Here is a 12034-nt window from a genome sequence, read left to right as displayed (position 1 = left end):
GACAGTAACCCTCCATTTAAAGATTATGCAATGCAGTTTCAGAAATATAGAAAAAAACTGAATGATGCAATGTAATAGCCCTGCAATAGATGCTACCTAGGCAATGTTCAGTTATTGTTGGGACTTTTGACTCAATTTTATAATGTTAATAGGGCTGTACATTGTTGTGCTATATTTAACAAAAATATCCATATGCATTTATAAATTTTAGTCCACCTCGTTGGCATTTTTGAAAAATATTTAGAAAACCCCTCAAAGTGTAATGCTGTTGAGTACAGACACAAATAACCATGCAACAGTTACATTGGAGCAGAATGTTTCTAAAATACTCAACAATAATGAAATGGGTCAAGTTTTATGTTATAAAATAAATAATTTAACTTTACTGGTCCCTGTCTTTAAGCAGCCGCTCCACCAGGTGGCACCACTGTTATTCAATGTGACACCACCGAATAAGTATAACCGGAAACGCCATAACGACAGCAGTCATGGCGTCCAACACGGCCGCTCGGGCAGCGGTTGGTGCTGCTAAGGTTGTTAGACCGCTTTTTAGCCGAGACCTGGACGAAGCTAAGCGCAGGGTCCGGGAGCTGTACCGAGCCTGGTACCGTGAGGTCCCTAACACAGGTACGTCTTTCCGCTACAGCAGCAAAAAGGTGTATAAAAAGCAGTGCCAGCGTCAAGGTCGTGTCTATGAGCAGGTTCAACTTAATGACGAGCCGCTAGCTAACATCAACCTTACCATAACAATAAGTTTTAAATATGTTATATATCCTCTAATGTATGATAGAAACATTGAAATTGTCATTTGAGCTAATTGAATATTGAGAAAACCATGAACCGCTAGCCTTCTGATATTGATGTGTGAATGTTAGAAAATACCATATACTGATACTGGTTTAAATGATCAGCGGTGTAACACTTCATGCTAATTATTTTTTCTGTGGGTTTGTACTTTAAGATGGCCCTTCCTATTTAAGATTATGGTGGCAAGAAAAAGTATTTAAAACACTCTTGCAGCACACTCAGTCAACACCTGTTAAAGGGGATTGTTATGCATTGCAATGTGTCATTTTTGGGCTTAGACCATCTTATGTAGAATCCATGTTTACATTTAGTTCCGGTTAGTACACAAGAAGGACAGACGGGTTGGTATCTACTGTACTGACAGGTTGGGAGCTGTCCCGAATAACTCAGGATAAGGCAGGAGATATTCTGTTTTTACAAATTTGCAACAAATCCTATGTAAAGACTAACCCCAACAATGAATGTTTTCCCCTTGTCAAGTATTGCATGTGTAGCCAGATCTTGATAAACCATGTTCCTGTGCTGTAGATCTGAATTGTTGTCAAAAAATATTTGTATATAAACACCTAAATAAGCCTCACTGTTGCACTGGGTGAGAAATGGACTGTTCATTTTGGATTTTTCATGGCGTTTGATGATGGTAAGAAATATATAGATTTTGACCAGCCTTACCCTTAAAACTAAAAATGATTTGAATGACAATGGTTAAAAAATGAGTTCCTGGATGGAGTTGCTGCTGTGGAAATAACGTGAGTTTTCATTTGTATCCCTTTCTCTGCAGTGACAACATTCCAGCTGGACATCACAACACGTCAGGGAAGAGACAAAGTGAGGGAGATGTTCGACAAGAACAAGCATGTTACCGACCCTCGTGTGATTGACATGTTGGTCATTAAGGTAAAAACAGCCTTTCACTGATGTGTGATCTACATCAATTATAATCATTTTAATTTTTCTAACTGAAGTAACTACTAATTTGGTCATTGGAGTCAGCTCCAATGGTTGCACAGTACTTCACCTAAAATCCCATCACAGTTGATTTAATGAGGATGTGGGATATTACATATTAGAGCAATATTACACTGCGTCATGTTGGGTGTGCTGAAACATTTTCCATTTATATTTTCTTTAATCTCCAGGGGAAAATGGAACTACAGGAAACGATCCACGTCTGGAAGCAGAAGACCCACATAATGCGCTATTTCCACGAGACTGAGGAAGCTCGTCCTGCTGACTTCCTGTCTAAATTCTATCGGGGTCACGACCCGTGAACTGTGTAGCTATCTGTTGACCTCTGACCCCTCTTTGCTTGTGTCCAATGTGACAGATGTTCCCCTTGGCTGTAAATACACACTTAATACCCACATTCCTATGGCTGTGTCCTTTTTATTCAGAATCACAGTTTTATTGGGATTTCTTTAAGGGACAGTTCAACCAAAAACACACTAAAACTTGATCCATTGACAGTGTACAGTGAACTGTTCCTTCTTAATCTGTACGAAGACAATGAGTGAACTCAGTTAAACAGAAAGAAGCTCATAAATCTGCTGTTATTGTGAATAGCAGTGTAATTCCATTTTAAAAGATATCACTGTTGGCCTCTCCAGAACAAAACTGTTTGGGTGTATGGACCCACACACTTGTTAAGAAGAAAGTAAACATAATAACATTTCTAAAGTTTTGTCCCTTAGCGATGACATTTAACAAGTATTGTGTGGTATTTTATGAATTTGGAGACCCTGTAGTGAATACAGGCCGCCCTCCCAGCAAACCAAGGATATTGAAACTGTATTTCAGGCCCACTTACTCTATATGTGGTGTTTTAGAGTAGTATTTCAGACAGCCTTGTGTCATAAACAAAGCTTACGTTTTTATTGTAGTGTTACAGTCAGTAAGGAATACTTATATAGGGAAAGTAGAAACACCAACATTGCATTTTGACAGAGATCTCTGTTTTGAGTGCACAAACGCCACCAACTTGCACTGAGCATGTACTGCAGTTTATGATATTGTTCCCTTTATTAAGACTTTAGTAGTGCATGCAAAAACAGTACGATACAGTACGACCAGCCTAGGACAGCCCTATCAGTTTCATAACAGCAAAAACCCTGAATCCACACTTGAACACAGCAGCACACAGGAGAGGGAAACTCGGGAAGGCATTTATGTGCTCAGAAGCTCATAGATTCGTCCCAGTGGTAGCAACACGACAAAATGACCTGTGGAGGAAAGGAAAAATATTGATTAGCATGTGTCATCTTACACTCTAGGGAAATACAAAAGTGTCTTAACTCTGGCTAAAATGTGCAGCTGCAAAAATGATAACATTTTGTAAGAAAAGAAAAATGTATCTTGTTTGATGAGGGTCCCCAATTTCTGCCTCCCCATGAACAGCACATGTACATAGGCTGAGTTAGTGTGTGTACTTTATCATTTCACAGTTTGTTGATACCTGATAACCAGGAAGCCTACACAGCCCTCAGTCGTCATCGTCATCATCCTCGGGGACGAAGATATCGTGCTCCTCCAGCAGCGCAGCAAAGTTCTTGCTGATCTGAGTCCCCACATACAAGAAGGGCACCACTACCAGAGCAATCCGGACAAGGCCGAAGGGGGTCTGCTCCCCCCGGTGCCACACACACCCGACCATAGAAACAACTACGTTAGTTCATGTCGTGTCCGAGGTTGGCAGAGCTGATATTTACACACACCGCACCGACCCTTGAAAGCAGCACTCACCTTCTTGGGTTTGGGCAGAACGGCGCCGGATGAAGTCCACACGGCTGACCGGCTCGGTGTCACGGTCCCCCCCGGCCCGGTGGAGGGACTCAGGCGGGAGGTGCGGGCGTTTCTGAGTGCTGACAGCCTGGCCAGGCGACCGAGGGCCGACGCCATGTTGACAGAGTTTGACGCAGCAACAATGCGGAAAACAGCAGATATGTTTGGATGTGGAGCTCCAACAGCGCCACCTACCGCTGCTGTAGCACCAAACAACTCTCCCTTTCTAATAACAACTATTTTTAGTCGGTTTCCTGCAGTATTTATACAAATACAGTAGTCGAGACGGTGAAATAAACGACACGTGATACACGATGCAGTAAGAAGATTTTCATTCTTTCTCTTGCCATAGGTGAAGTTGCAGCTTACATTTAATCTTTAGCAGCCACATACTCTGAGAAAAAAACCTCAAAAACAGTTTCATTATATAACCATAAAGAAAATCTAACAACAACCCAACAAAATCAAAACGTTAAAACAAATCAATAAATACTGTACAGCATTAAATATTTACAGACTCTTTACACTGCTGAACTTGGTGGTGAGCAGAAAGAACACTAATAGTGGCTTCATGACAAAAAAAAAAAAAAAGCATGTGACTGAGGGATGAATATACTGGCCGTGCAAGAGTTATAGTGAGTGCTGCATACCGTAAACGTATTTACATGCTCTTTCATCAGCATTATTGTGCTTCACTACAGTAAAAAGTTCCTCTCCTGCCATAAAGTCCAAACAATCATAAACACTCGATGAAATATTAAAGACTCCCCCAAAGGCTAGTTAAATAACTTAAATAAACATTTTCATTGTATAAACACAATATAAACCAAAAAATAAATAAAAATACAGACACAATCTCTACCTACAAATAATGTTTTTTGTACAGAAAAGAAATCTCCTTCTCAAGTACCAGAAATGAAATTCATACTCAGTGAACCAAACAAGAAGCGTCTCCTCAGTGTCTCCTTAGTGCACAGCTGTCCACAGACTTTTGTCCCTTTCATCCTTACGTGGGTCCTTTAAGTTGTACCGCTTCCTGTGACACAGGGCGTCGTCACTAAACAAAGCAACACAGTGACAGAGATGTATCATTGAGTGCAGTTCATCAAACTGACCGTGCACATCACTGAACATAACTCTTGAGTGGACATGTCTGACTGTATCTCAAACTTCTCACCTGGTGTTTAAATGACAGACGTCTGAAGAACTTGTTGACCTCAAATGCGCCAGGTTTAACAGGCTCCCCCGTCTTGCTGCTCTCCTCTAGTCTGACGATTTGGCCTTTGGCGATAGCAGCTCTGAGGCTCATGCTCTTGACTACTCGAGCGCCAGGCTTGGACTCAGGTGTGGGTCGGGAGGATACGGTGATGTAGGTGGCGTCTTTCTGGCGCTCCAGGTAACTCACTGTTTGAGCCGAAGGAGGACAAAATAGGAGGGGAAACATCTGTATTAATTGAACTTGTGCATTTCTCTTATTACCATGTTGTCATCTTTTTCTAAAATACCCTCCACTCTTTGCATTAAAGCAGATGTTGTTCTGCAAATTTGAACTTTTACCTGCGGACGTCATTGCGGTGTCTGTGGTACTGGTGAGCTCCAGAAGGATTGTGGGATATGCAGGGTGCAACAGGAAAAGTTTTCTAATGAGCGGCTCCGCTGCAGCAATACCTGGTGTCACCTGCACAGCCCAAGTAGACAGTGACAATGACATAACATAAGCTTCATACACCGTTCGTTTAATATATTTTATATAAATTCTCCACGGCAGACTCACAGTTGTCTTGGTAGCATTCTTCTGCACTTTAATCGGTTCACTGGCCCAGAAGAGGAAAGCCGATTGGCCGGTTGAGATGGAGATCGCCGAAGGTTCCAGAGAAAGACGAGGACACACAAACTCTGCTGTCCAGAAAATATGCCCATTGGCCCCATCAACAACCTGCGCCTGAGAGACAGAGAAGAGGAGAAAACTGTTTCAGCGAACACAGAGCTCAGTTGAAGATGTATCATCAAGACTCTAACTCTTATTTTTTCTGTCACAACTCAGTATAGTGAGAGCAGTATAATCCACAATTAGTGTAGCATGTGAGCCCTGACTTTTATTTGTATGAAAAGGCTGTCGTTTTACCTGCATGGTGCCGTTTGCTGAATGCTGAATGAAAAGATCAAGGACTCCATCATCATTGAAGTGTCCCGGGGCAGGTTGGCTGTGACAGGCAGAGAAATGATTCAGGGAAATATCACAACATTCTGATACATATTTTACTTTGTTTTCAGCAGTTCAAAAAACTGACACTGTGTTTACATATTGGGTTTTATGGTTATTAAGTGCAACTGACTCCGCTACATCAATTATAGCCTCACATTAATTCTCTTTACTGTTGGCCACAACAGAGATGTAACAGTAGCTCAGTCAGTGGTGGCAAAGTGACATGCAGGGCTTTACCTGTGAATGGGAGCTGAGTTGAAGGTCCATTCTTTACGCATGTCCTTCTGCCTGAGCACTGACAGTTTGCTGGTGCCGTACACCAGCGCCCAGTCGCTTCTGGTGGAGTTGAGGTTAGAAACGCTGTCCAGGCTCTTGCGGTTGTTGCTAAAACCAGCCACGAGAGGCAGCAGAAAATCCACTGACTCAGTTCCTCTGGAAAGACGACAACAAAGGTTTGATTTTGACGTCTTCGCTGTGTATACAACCCAGGAAAATGTGGACCACATGTCCCCAGTAATTAATCGAATAACAAGCCAATTAAATTGTGTGTATCTATGATTTTGTACTTTTTGGGACAATGTTTAAAGAATGTTGCCACATCGTAAGAGTATTTCTATCATCTAGTATAAAAGACAATATAAGATGCATCTTAATGTCTGAATCTATAAGATTATGTAGCTGAAGACAATGTGCATACTATATCAAAAATATTCAAATATCAGTGATGCCCCTTGTTGTGTCAAAAGTCTAACAATTTCTATTTTATTACAGTTGAATAAACTGCTAAATAAAGTCAGCACTCATATAATTATTCAGGCATCACACAGCTTTTGTATCAGTGTGTCCCTCATACCAGCTGAATAAAGGTTTAATATTTAACACAAATGTGTTAAGAGTCTGCACAGAGCCATGTGCCGGTCACTGAGGCATACCTGTAAATGTGTATTAGGGAGGAGGAATCATTTTTTTTGAGTCCCTCCCACCCTGGATCCTTCCTTTGTAGTGCTGGAGTTGTGGGCATTTTGCCGGTGGCATTAAAGTAGATATCGCGCAGAGAGATGGCTTCTACATTACCTGATGGGAAAGAAAAGTATTGTAAAATCAACATCAAAATAACTGTAAACTAACGTTAGCTACTGCAGCCTGAATACACATGGTGACTGTTGATTCTTCTTTAGAACAAGACTTAAGACCTTCATACTGCTGGTTGATTCCTTTACCTATTCCACAGAGGATGTAATTTGCCCCTTGTTGTGTCTCATGCAGCAATGGACCCATGATCGTTCCTCCTGTGGTGAGGTCGAATGAGACAGGCTGTCCGAGCTTCCCCCCCGTCCCAGAGATCAAAGTCAAGGAGAGATCCAGACGCTGAAAATGAATACAGCAGAATGAGATATGTAGGTACTGAATGCAAAGGCCTGGTAACTTTGAGCAAGTTCACCCAAAAATGAATATTCAGTCACTATCTACTCACGCCCATGCCAATGGAAAGTCGGGTGAAGTTTTCGTGGTCCACAAAACATTTCTGAAGCTTCACAGCAAAACAGTGTTCAACTGAAGTAGATGGGGACTTGTTTTAAAACGTTAAAAAACAACTAGGAAGTTTAAGTTGTTTTTGTTTTTTTTACATTTTAAAACAAGTCCCCATCTATTTCAGGTGATTTAACAGAGTGCAGCAACACTGTTTTCTTGTAAATCTCCAGAAATGCTTTATTGGCAATGAAACATCACCCAATTTTCCATCTGCATGGGGGCGAGTGGATAATGACTGAAATTAGATTTTTGGGTGAACTTATCCTTTAATGTATGTATATAAGAAGGAAAAAGGGAGGTAGCTGTTGTAATTATACCGCATTTGCAGGCAGGGTGGCTATCAGCAGATCTGGGACCGAGTCTCCCTGCAGGTCTGGAAGTAACACCGCCTGGGATTCAATGTCTTTAAGTGGGACTGACCATAGCTCCTGCCCTAGGGGGTGAAAGGAAATCTCTTTGACCCGGTTTTAAGCAGTTTGAATGCTACCGGTGGGTTGTCCTCACTAGCCCCATTCACACCAACAATATAGGAGCAAATACAAAAGGTTTGTACATGTGGCTACAGACTGACAGATACCTATGTAGCTTGAATGTCTTGACATCTAACCTGAGGTGCCATTGACTGCTATGATAATGGACTTGCTGATGAGGAGGACCAGAGGTGTATGCTGGTTGCTGTGCTGCAAACCACACTGGATGTACATCACAGGCTCCTGCATGACGTAAGTCCACAGCACCTGACCACTGACTGCAGACAGGGCCACCGCACTGTAGACTGTGTTAAAGATAGAACACAATCACCCGAGAGAAAACAGGAAAACACACATTTACAAAAAAATCAGAAAGGAGGAGGAAGAGAATCAGATATTAAAATGGATGTGGGGTTTCTAATGAATCATTAGTCAACCGGCCATGCCTTTTCAAAGAATTCTTCATGTACCTTTGTTCCCTTGTGTGGGATGTGTGTCATTGGTCAATTCAGTAACAGCCAGAAACACATCCTCCAATGAATCACCATCAACATCCCACAACGCCAGTGCAGGTGGAGCGACACCTAGACAGAGAAACCACAATAAGATCAACACCGCCCACCAGTAGTAACGTTGTTTTGACAATGAGTGAAGGATTACAGCGTTCTGCTGACCTACATTTTGGCAAAGCAGGAGGAAGAGAGGAAGATTGATTAAGTCTCACAACATTGATGATTCTTGACTCAGTTGTCCATGTTTTTGTTGTTGTCGTTGTTTTCTTTACTGTTAAAAACACTTATGAGGTCATTAAAGACATGGTCCCATCGACTTTGTATTTATTACCACTTTACACAAAGCTTCCACAGTGCATGCTGGAACAGGACATGTGGTACATGGAGTGAGGCGCACAACCCTGTGTAATTGCAGTTGCCTAATTAATGGGTGAGCCAGCGTTGTCTAGCCACGGAGACTCCTTCGTAAGTCTTTGTAAAGTGAGCATTATGAGTGTTGGAAGCACATATTGTGCATCATATTCTTAAGGCAGTTTGCAAACGCACATTTAATATCACAACAAAATCTGGTGTAACTCTTTTCCAATTGTTTTATTTTAAGTCCAGTGTGTACAACATGGCGGACTCCCTGGAAGAGGACCTTCTCCCTATGTAGATATACTGTATATGATTCTTATATTCAGGTGATAATACGCTTATGAAAACATTATTATAAATATAATATTTCATTTCCTCCATTAGTTCCCCTAAATCCTACATACTGGCCCTTTAAATGTGATGTATCAAACCTTCATATTATTCTCATTACCGTTCTGTGCATCTCCCAGTACTTTCTCCCATTGCAGCCTCTTCTCCAGTTCTCCCTTCCGGCACGGTATCAGAAACGCACACAGCAGCACGAGCAGGGTGGCACAGACCAGAGGCACCAGGAAAAACGCACTTCGGATAGCATGTTTCATCCTCATCCTCTTTTGTTCTTCCTCGGTACTGTGAACCCCCAGCCCAGAACCCCCCAGTGCCCCAGAGCCCCCTCTGTCCTCCCCCGCCCTGTCCCTACCCGAGTCCTTGTGGCTCCAGTACTGAGTGCCTTTCATCTCGTCCCTGTCCTGCCTGGATTTGCTAGGGAGCCGTTCCCTCCACTCATCCTCCTCTTCCTCCTCATCCTCTTGAGCCTCATCCTCGGCCCCCACAAGCCTTCCAGATCTGCCGCCCCGCAGCTTTGAGGAGCCTGTGCCGAGGCAGCTGTCCCTGCCGAGGCCGTTTCTGGGATAATTCAGCACGAGGTCATCTTCTTCGCTCTCGTCCTCGCTGTCTGCTTGGGTGAGAGGGTCGTACTCGCCAAGGTCCGAGCCCTTCTTCCCTGCAGAAACACAGAGGCTGCTGGTGAGGATCAACCATCCTGTGTAATCACTGAGTCAGAGTATGAGTGGGACAAGTGATCTCTACTGATAAATTATTAATTATTATTACACAATTATAGATATATTGCCTTGCAGTACTGGAGCATTATAGATGTATCCTTCCTTTAATCTGGCCATTATGCACTAATGGCCTTTATTCTTAAAGGTGCACTATGTATCTATAGTTTGGTGGGATGAAATTTAAATCAGAAGAGAACACTGACTGATTTCGTATGCCTAAACAAACAAACTAAATAAACAAACTCACTTAGTTTCCATGACTGAATAAACTAAATAAACAAACTGACCTTAAAGGACAACACAATGTCATACTGTCTTACTTTGGACTCCGCCACCTTTCTAGCTTGGAAGTGGAAGTATGGAGTTTATATTATTACCTCATTAATATTGTAAATATTAAAATTCTGAGGTAAAAATTTTCTCCAAAACTACATAGTGCCTCTTTAAATGTAAAATAATGCATTTTACTTAAGTACCGCCCCCACTCAAACAAATCTTTTTTTTCTTTTTTTACACTAAGATTCGCTTTTAATTGAAAGAATTAATTCATATTTTATTTATGTCTTAATCTGTTTTGGAACATGAAACTATACACAGTACACTAGGATTTATATACTGTAGTTTATCTTATTTCGTTATTACAGAGGGCAGTAATAAGAATAGTTAGTTACAGTTATACAACTACCACTACTAATTATAATAACTCATCTTAGAATGATGACATACATTTATTTTGATGGTTAAAAAACGAAATACATAACAAATGTTGTAGCCTCTTAAAATATTGCAAAAGACAATGTGGAATTAAATTCTACAATGATATCACAATAACACAAATACTAATTCACAGTAGTGGTTGTTTCCTAAGTAACGTCATAGCAAAGACAATATTGTTCCTGGACTCAGATGCAGCATTTGCTGCTTGTTTACTCTCCAGCATCACATCACTTTGTGTTGGGTTGACATTAGCTAGCAGCTAGCTGTAGAGGCAGGAGACAGCAGATGATGTCAGGCTGCTGCTCTGCATACACAGAAAAAACATATATATCGTAAATAATGTCATGACGAAAACATGTCCATCTTTTTGGGATGATATAGAAACGATGGTAACTGTCTGTAACAAAACCAGCGCATTAAATGAATCAGGGAGCGGTAAAGTAGCTGGGAGGAGGGCTCTCACAGACCACCTAGTCCTCCTGACTGATGCTGGTTTCAGTTAATTGTCTGCTAAACTGTGTCGTCTGTTTCTCTGACGGGCTGAAATGTGTGGAGCGCATCTTACCGGGCAGTTTGAGGGCACGGGACAGAGCCGCAGCCATTTCTCCTCTAACAGATCCGCGAGACAGCTACGGGAGGTAGCGGTGATGAACAGCTCGCGGGCAACGACCCAGCAGGTTGGATCTGCGCCTGCCCAATTGCATTCTGGGAGTTTGAGTTTTTATAGCGACGCTCTGCCGCCACGTTTTTGAAGTGTTATTCCATCGACTGTGCATAAAGATTAAAAAACACCTGCATATACGGTCAGCATTTGATTCATATGCAATAGTTGCTGCTAACTATATGTAGACTTTACAAAATTGTTTGCGGAAATTGCAACATCAAGTGCTTATCAATTTGTCAGCAAACGTTGTCTGCGAATGTACTTTCTGATGAATGCAAGTTTCTGTTACAAAAGAAATACATTTTTAAAAATATACAAGCAAACACCGTCAGCTCCTACACCGCAGTGCGCTGAAGTAATACAAAAACAGTTATGTAAATGACATTTTATCAATCATGGTGTACTCTCCAACGTGTTTCATGGTTTGTGTTTATAAATATGTGGTGTGCTGAGGTTGCAGTCAGAGTCGGCTTCGTCAGAAGAATATTTAGGCCTATTTTCTGTCTTCCTTTTGCATTATAGTACTGTTACAGTACAGTGCAGCACGTTAACTCTTTATCAAGCTGATTTGCTTTGAACAAGAAGAGAGTCGGGGTAGGTCCTAGCCCTGCGAGGCATCTCGCAAAGTAGGCAAGTCACCTCAACAGGCAGACCTATACCCTTTCAAAAATTCATCTCGTAAGTTCAACGAGGATACGGGCGTCACCCCGCATCGTTATTTTCCTTACTCATCAGTTTAAGGCATAACATGTCAATTGTCGAAGAGCGGACTAGGGCCAGTGTCTAGGGATCCTCTGTTAGGGTGCCGGCAATGCTATACTGGCAGCAGTTCATTATCCTTTTTCTACAAATAGTTGCTGTGTAGTAAATAATACCCTTCGATAATACAATGAGAAACAGTGTTTTGATGATTGTAAACTATATTT

The 12034-nt window shown here is 41.8% G+C and overlaps 3 protein-coding genes across 3 annotated transcripts; 1 reads left to right on the top strand and 2 right to left on the bottom strand.

Moving 5' to 3' along the window:
• The first annotated feature begins 452 nt into the window (after positions 1-452).
• ndufa6 (NADH:ubiquinone oxidoreductase subunit A6) lies at positions 453-2173 on the top strand. Its single transcript, XM_084372364.1, has 3 exons — positions 453-627; positions 1589-1704; positions 1947-2173. The coding sequence occupies exons 1-3, from the start codon at positions 489-491 to the stop codon at positions 2076-2078; spliced, it is 387 nt and encodes a 128-aa protein (XP_084228490.1). The 5' UTR covers positions 453-488; the 3' UTR covers positions 2079-2173.
• Positions 2174-2638: 465 nt separating this feature from the next.
• On the bottom strand, positions 2639-3838 carry smdt1a (single-pass membrane protein with aspartate-rich tail 1a). Its single transcript, XM_084372363.1, has 3 exons — positions 3547-3838; positions 3260-3424; positions 2639-3026 (listed from the first exon to the last, which is right to left on the bottom strand). Exons 1-2 carry the CDS (start codon positions 3700-3702, stop codon positions 3287-3289), a joined length of 294 nt encoding a protein of 97 aa, XP_084228489.1. The 5' UTR covers positions 3703-3838; the 3' UTR covers positions 2639-3026; positions 3260-3286.
• Positions 3839-3900: 62 nt separating this feature from the next.
• fam234b (family with sequence similarity 234 member B) lies at positions 3901-11138 on the bottom strand. Its single transcript, XM_084372362.1, has 13 exons — positions 11010-11138; positions 9115-9666; positions 8265-8378; positions 7932-8099; positions 7642-7757; positions 7012-7159; positions 6724-6865; positions 6029-6223; positions 5711-5789; positions 5360-5527; positions 5143-5263; positions 4763-4989; positions 3901-4642 (listed from the first exon to the last, which is right to left on the bottom strand). Exons 1-13 carry the CDS (start codon positions 11044-11046, stop codon positions 4640-4642), a joined length of 2070 nt encoding a protein of 689 aa, XP_084228488.1. The 5' UTR covers positions 11047-11138; the 3' UTR covers positions 3901-4639.
• Positions 11139-12034: the final 896 nt, after the last annotated feature.

Source organism: Pagrus pagrus (assembly GCF_965226575.1).
Source record: "Pagrus pagrus genome assembly, chromosome: 13".
In the NCBI taxonomy this organism is placed as follows: Eukaryota; Metazoa; Chordata; class Actinopteri; order Spariformes; family Sparidae; genus Pagrus; species Pagrus pagrus.
The sequence above is the reverse complement of the archived record's forward strand: the minus strand, read 5'-3'. Positions and strand labels throughout refer to the sequence as shown.

Bases quoted from the DNA above. Each gene is read 5' to 3' on its own strand.
- smdt1a (XM_084372363.1), bottom strand. From the start codon at position 3,702: ATGGCGTCGGCCCTCGGTCGCCTGGCCAGGCTGTCAGCACTCAGAAAC. The intron at 3,425-3,546 runs GTGAGTGCTGCT...CGGGGGGAGCAG, and splicing joins TTCTGCCCAAACCCAAGAAG to ACCCCCTTCGGCCTTGTCCG.
- fam234b (XM_084372362.1), bottom strand. From the start codon at position 11,046: ATGGCTGCGGCTCTGTCCCGTGCCCTCAAACTGCCCG. The intron at 8,379-9,114 runs GTAATGAGAATA...TTCTCTGTCTAG, and splicing joins ACTGGGAGATGCACAGAACG to GTGTCGCTCCACCTGCACTG. The intron at 8,100-8,264 runs GTACATGAAGAA...TCTTTAACACAG, and splicing joins TCCCACACAAGGGAACAAAG to TCTACAGTGCGGTGGCCCTG.
- ndufa6 (XM_084372364.1), top strand. From the start codon at position 489: ATGGCGTCCAACACGGCCGCTCGGGCAGCGGTTGGTGCTGCTAAGGTT. The intron at 628-1,588 runs GTACGTCTTTCC...CTTTCTCTGCAG, and splicing joins CCGTGAGGTCCCTAACACAG to TGACAACATTCCAGCTGGAC. The intron at 1,705-1,946 runs GTAAAAACAGCC...TTTAATCTCCAG, and splicing joins TTGACATGTTGGTCATTAAG to GGGAAAATGGAACTACAGGA.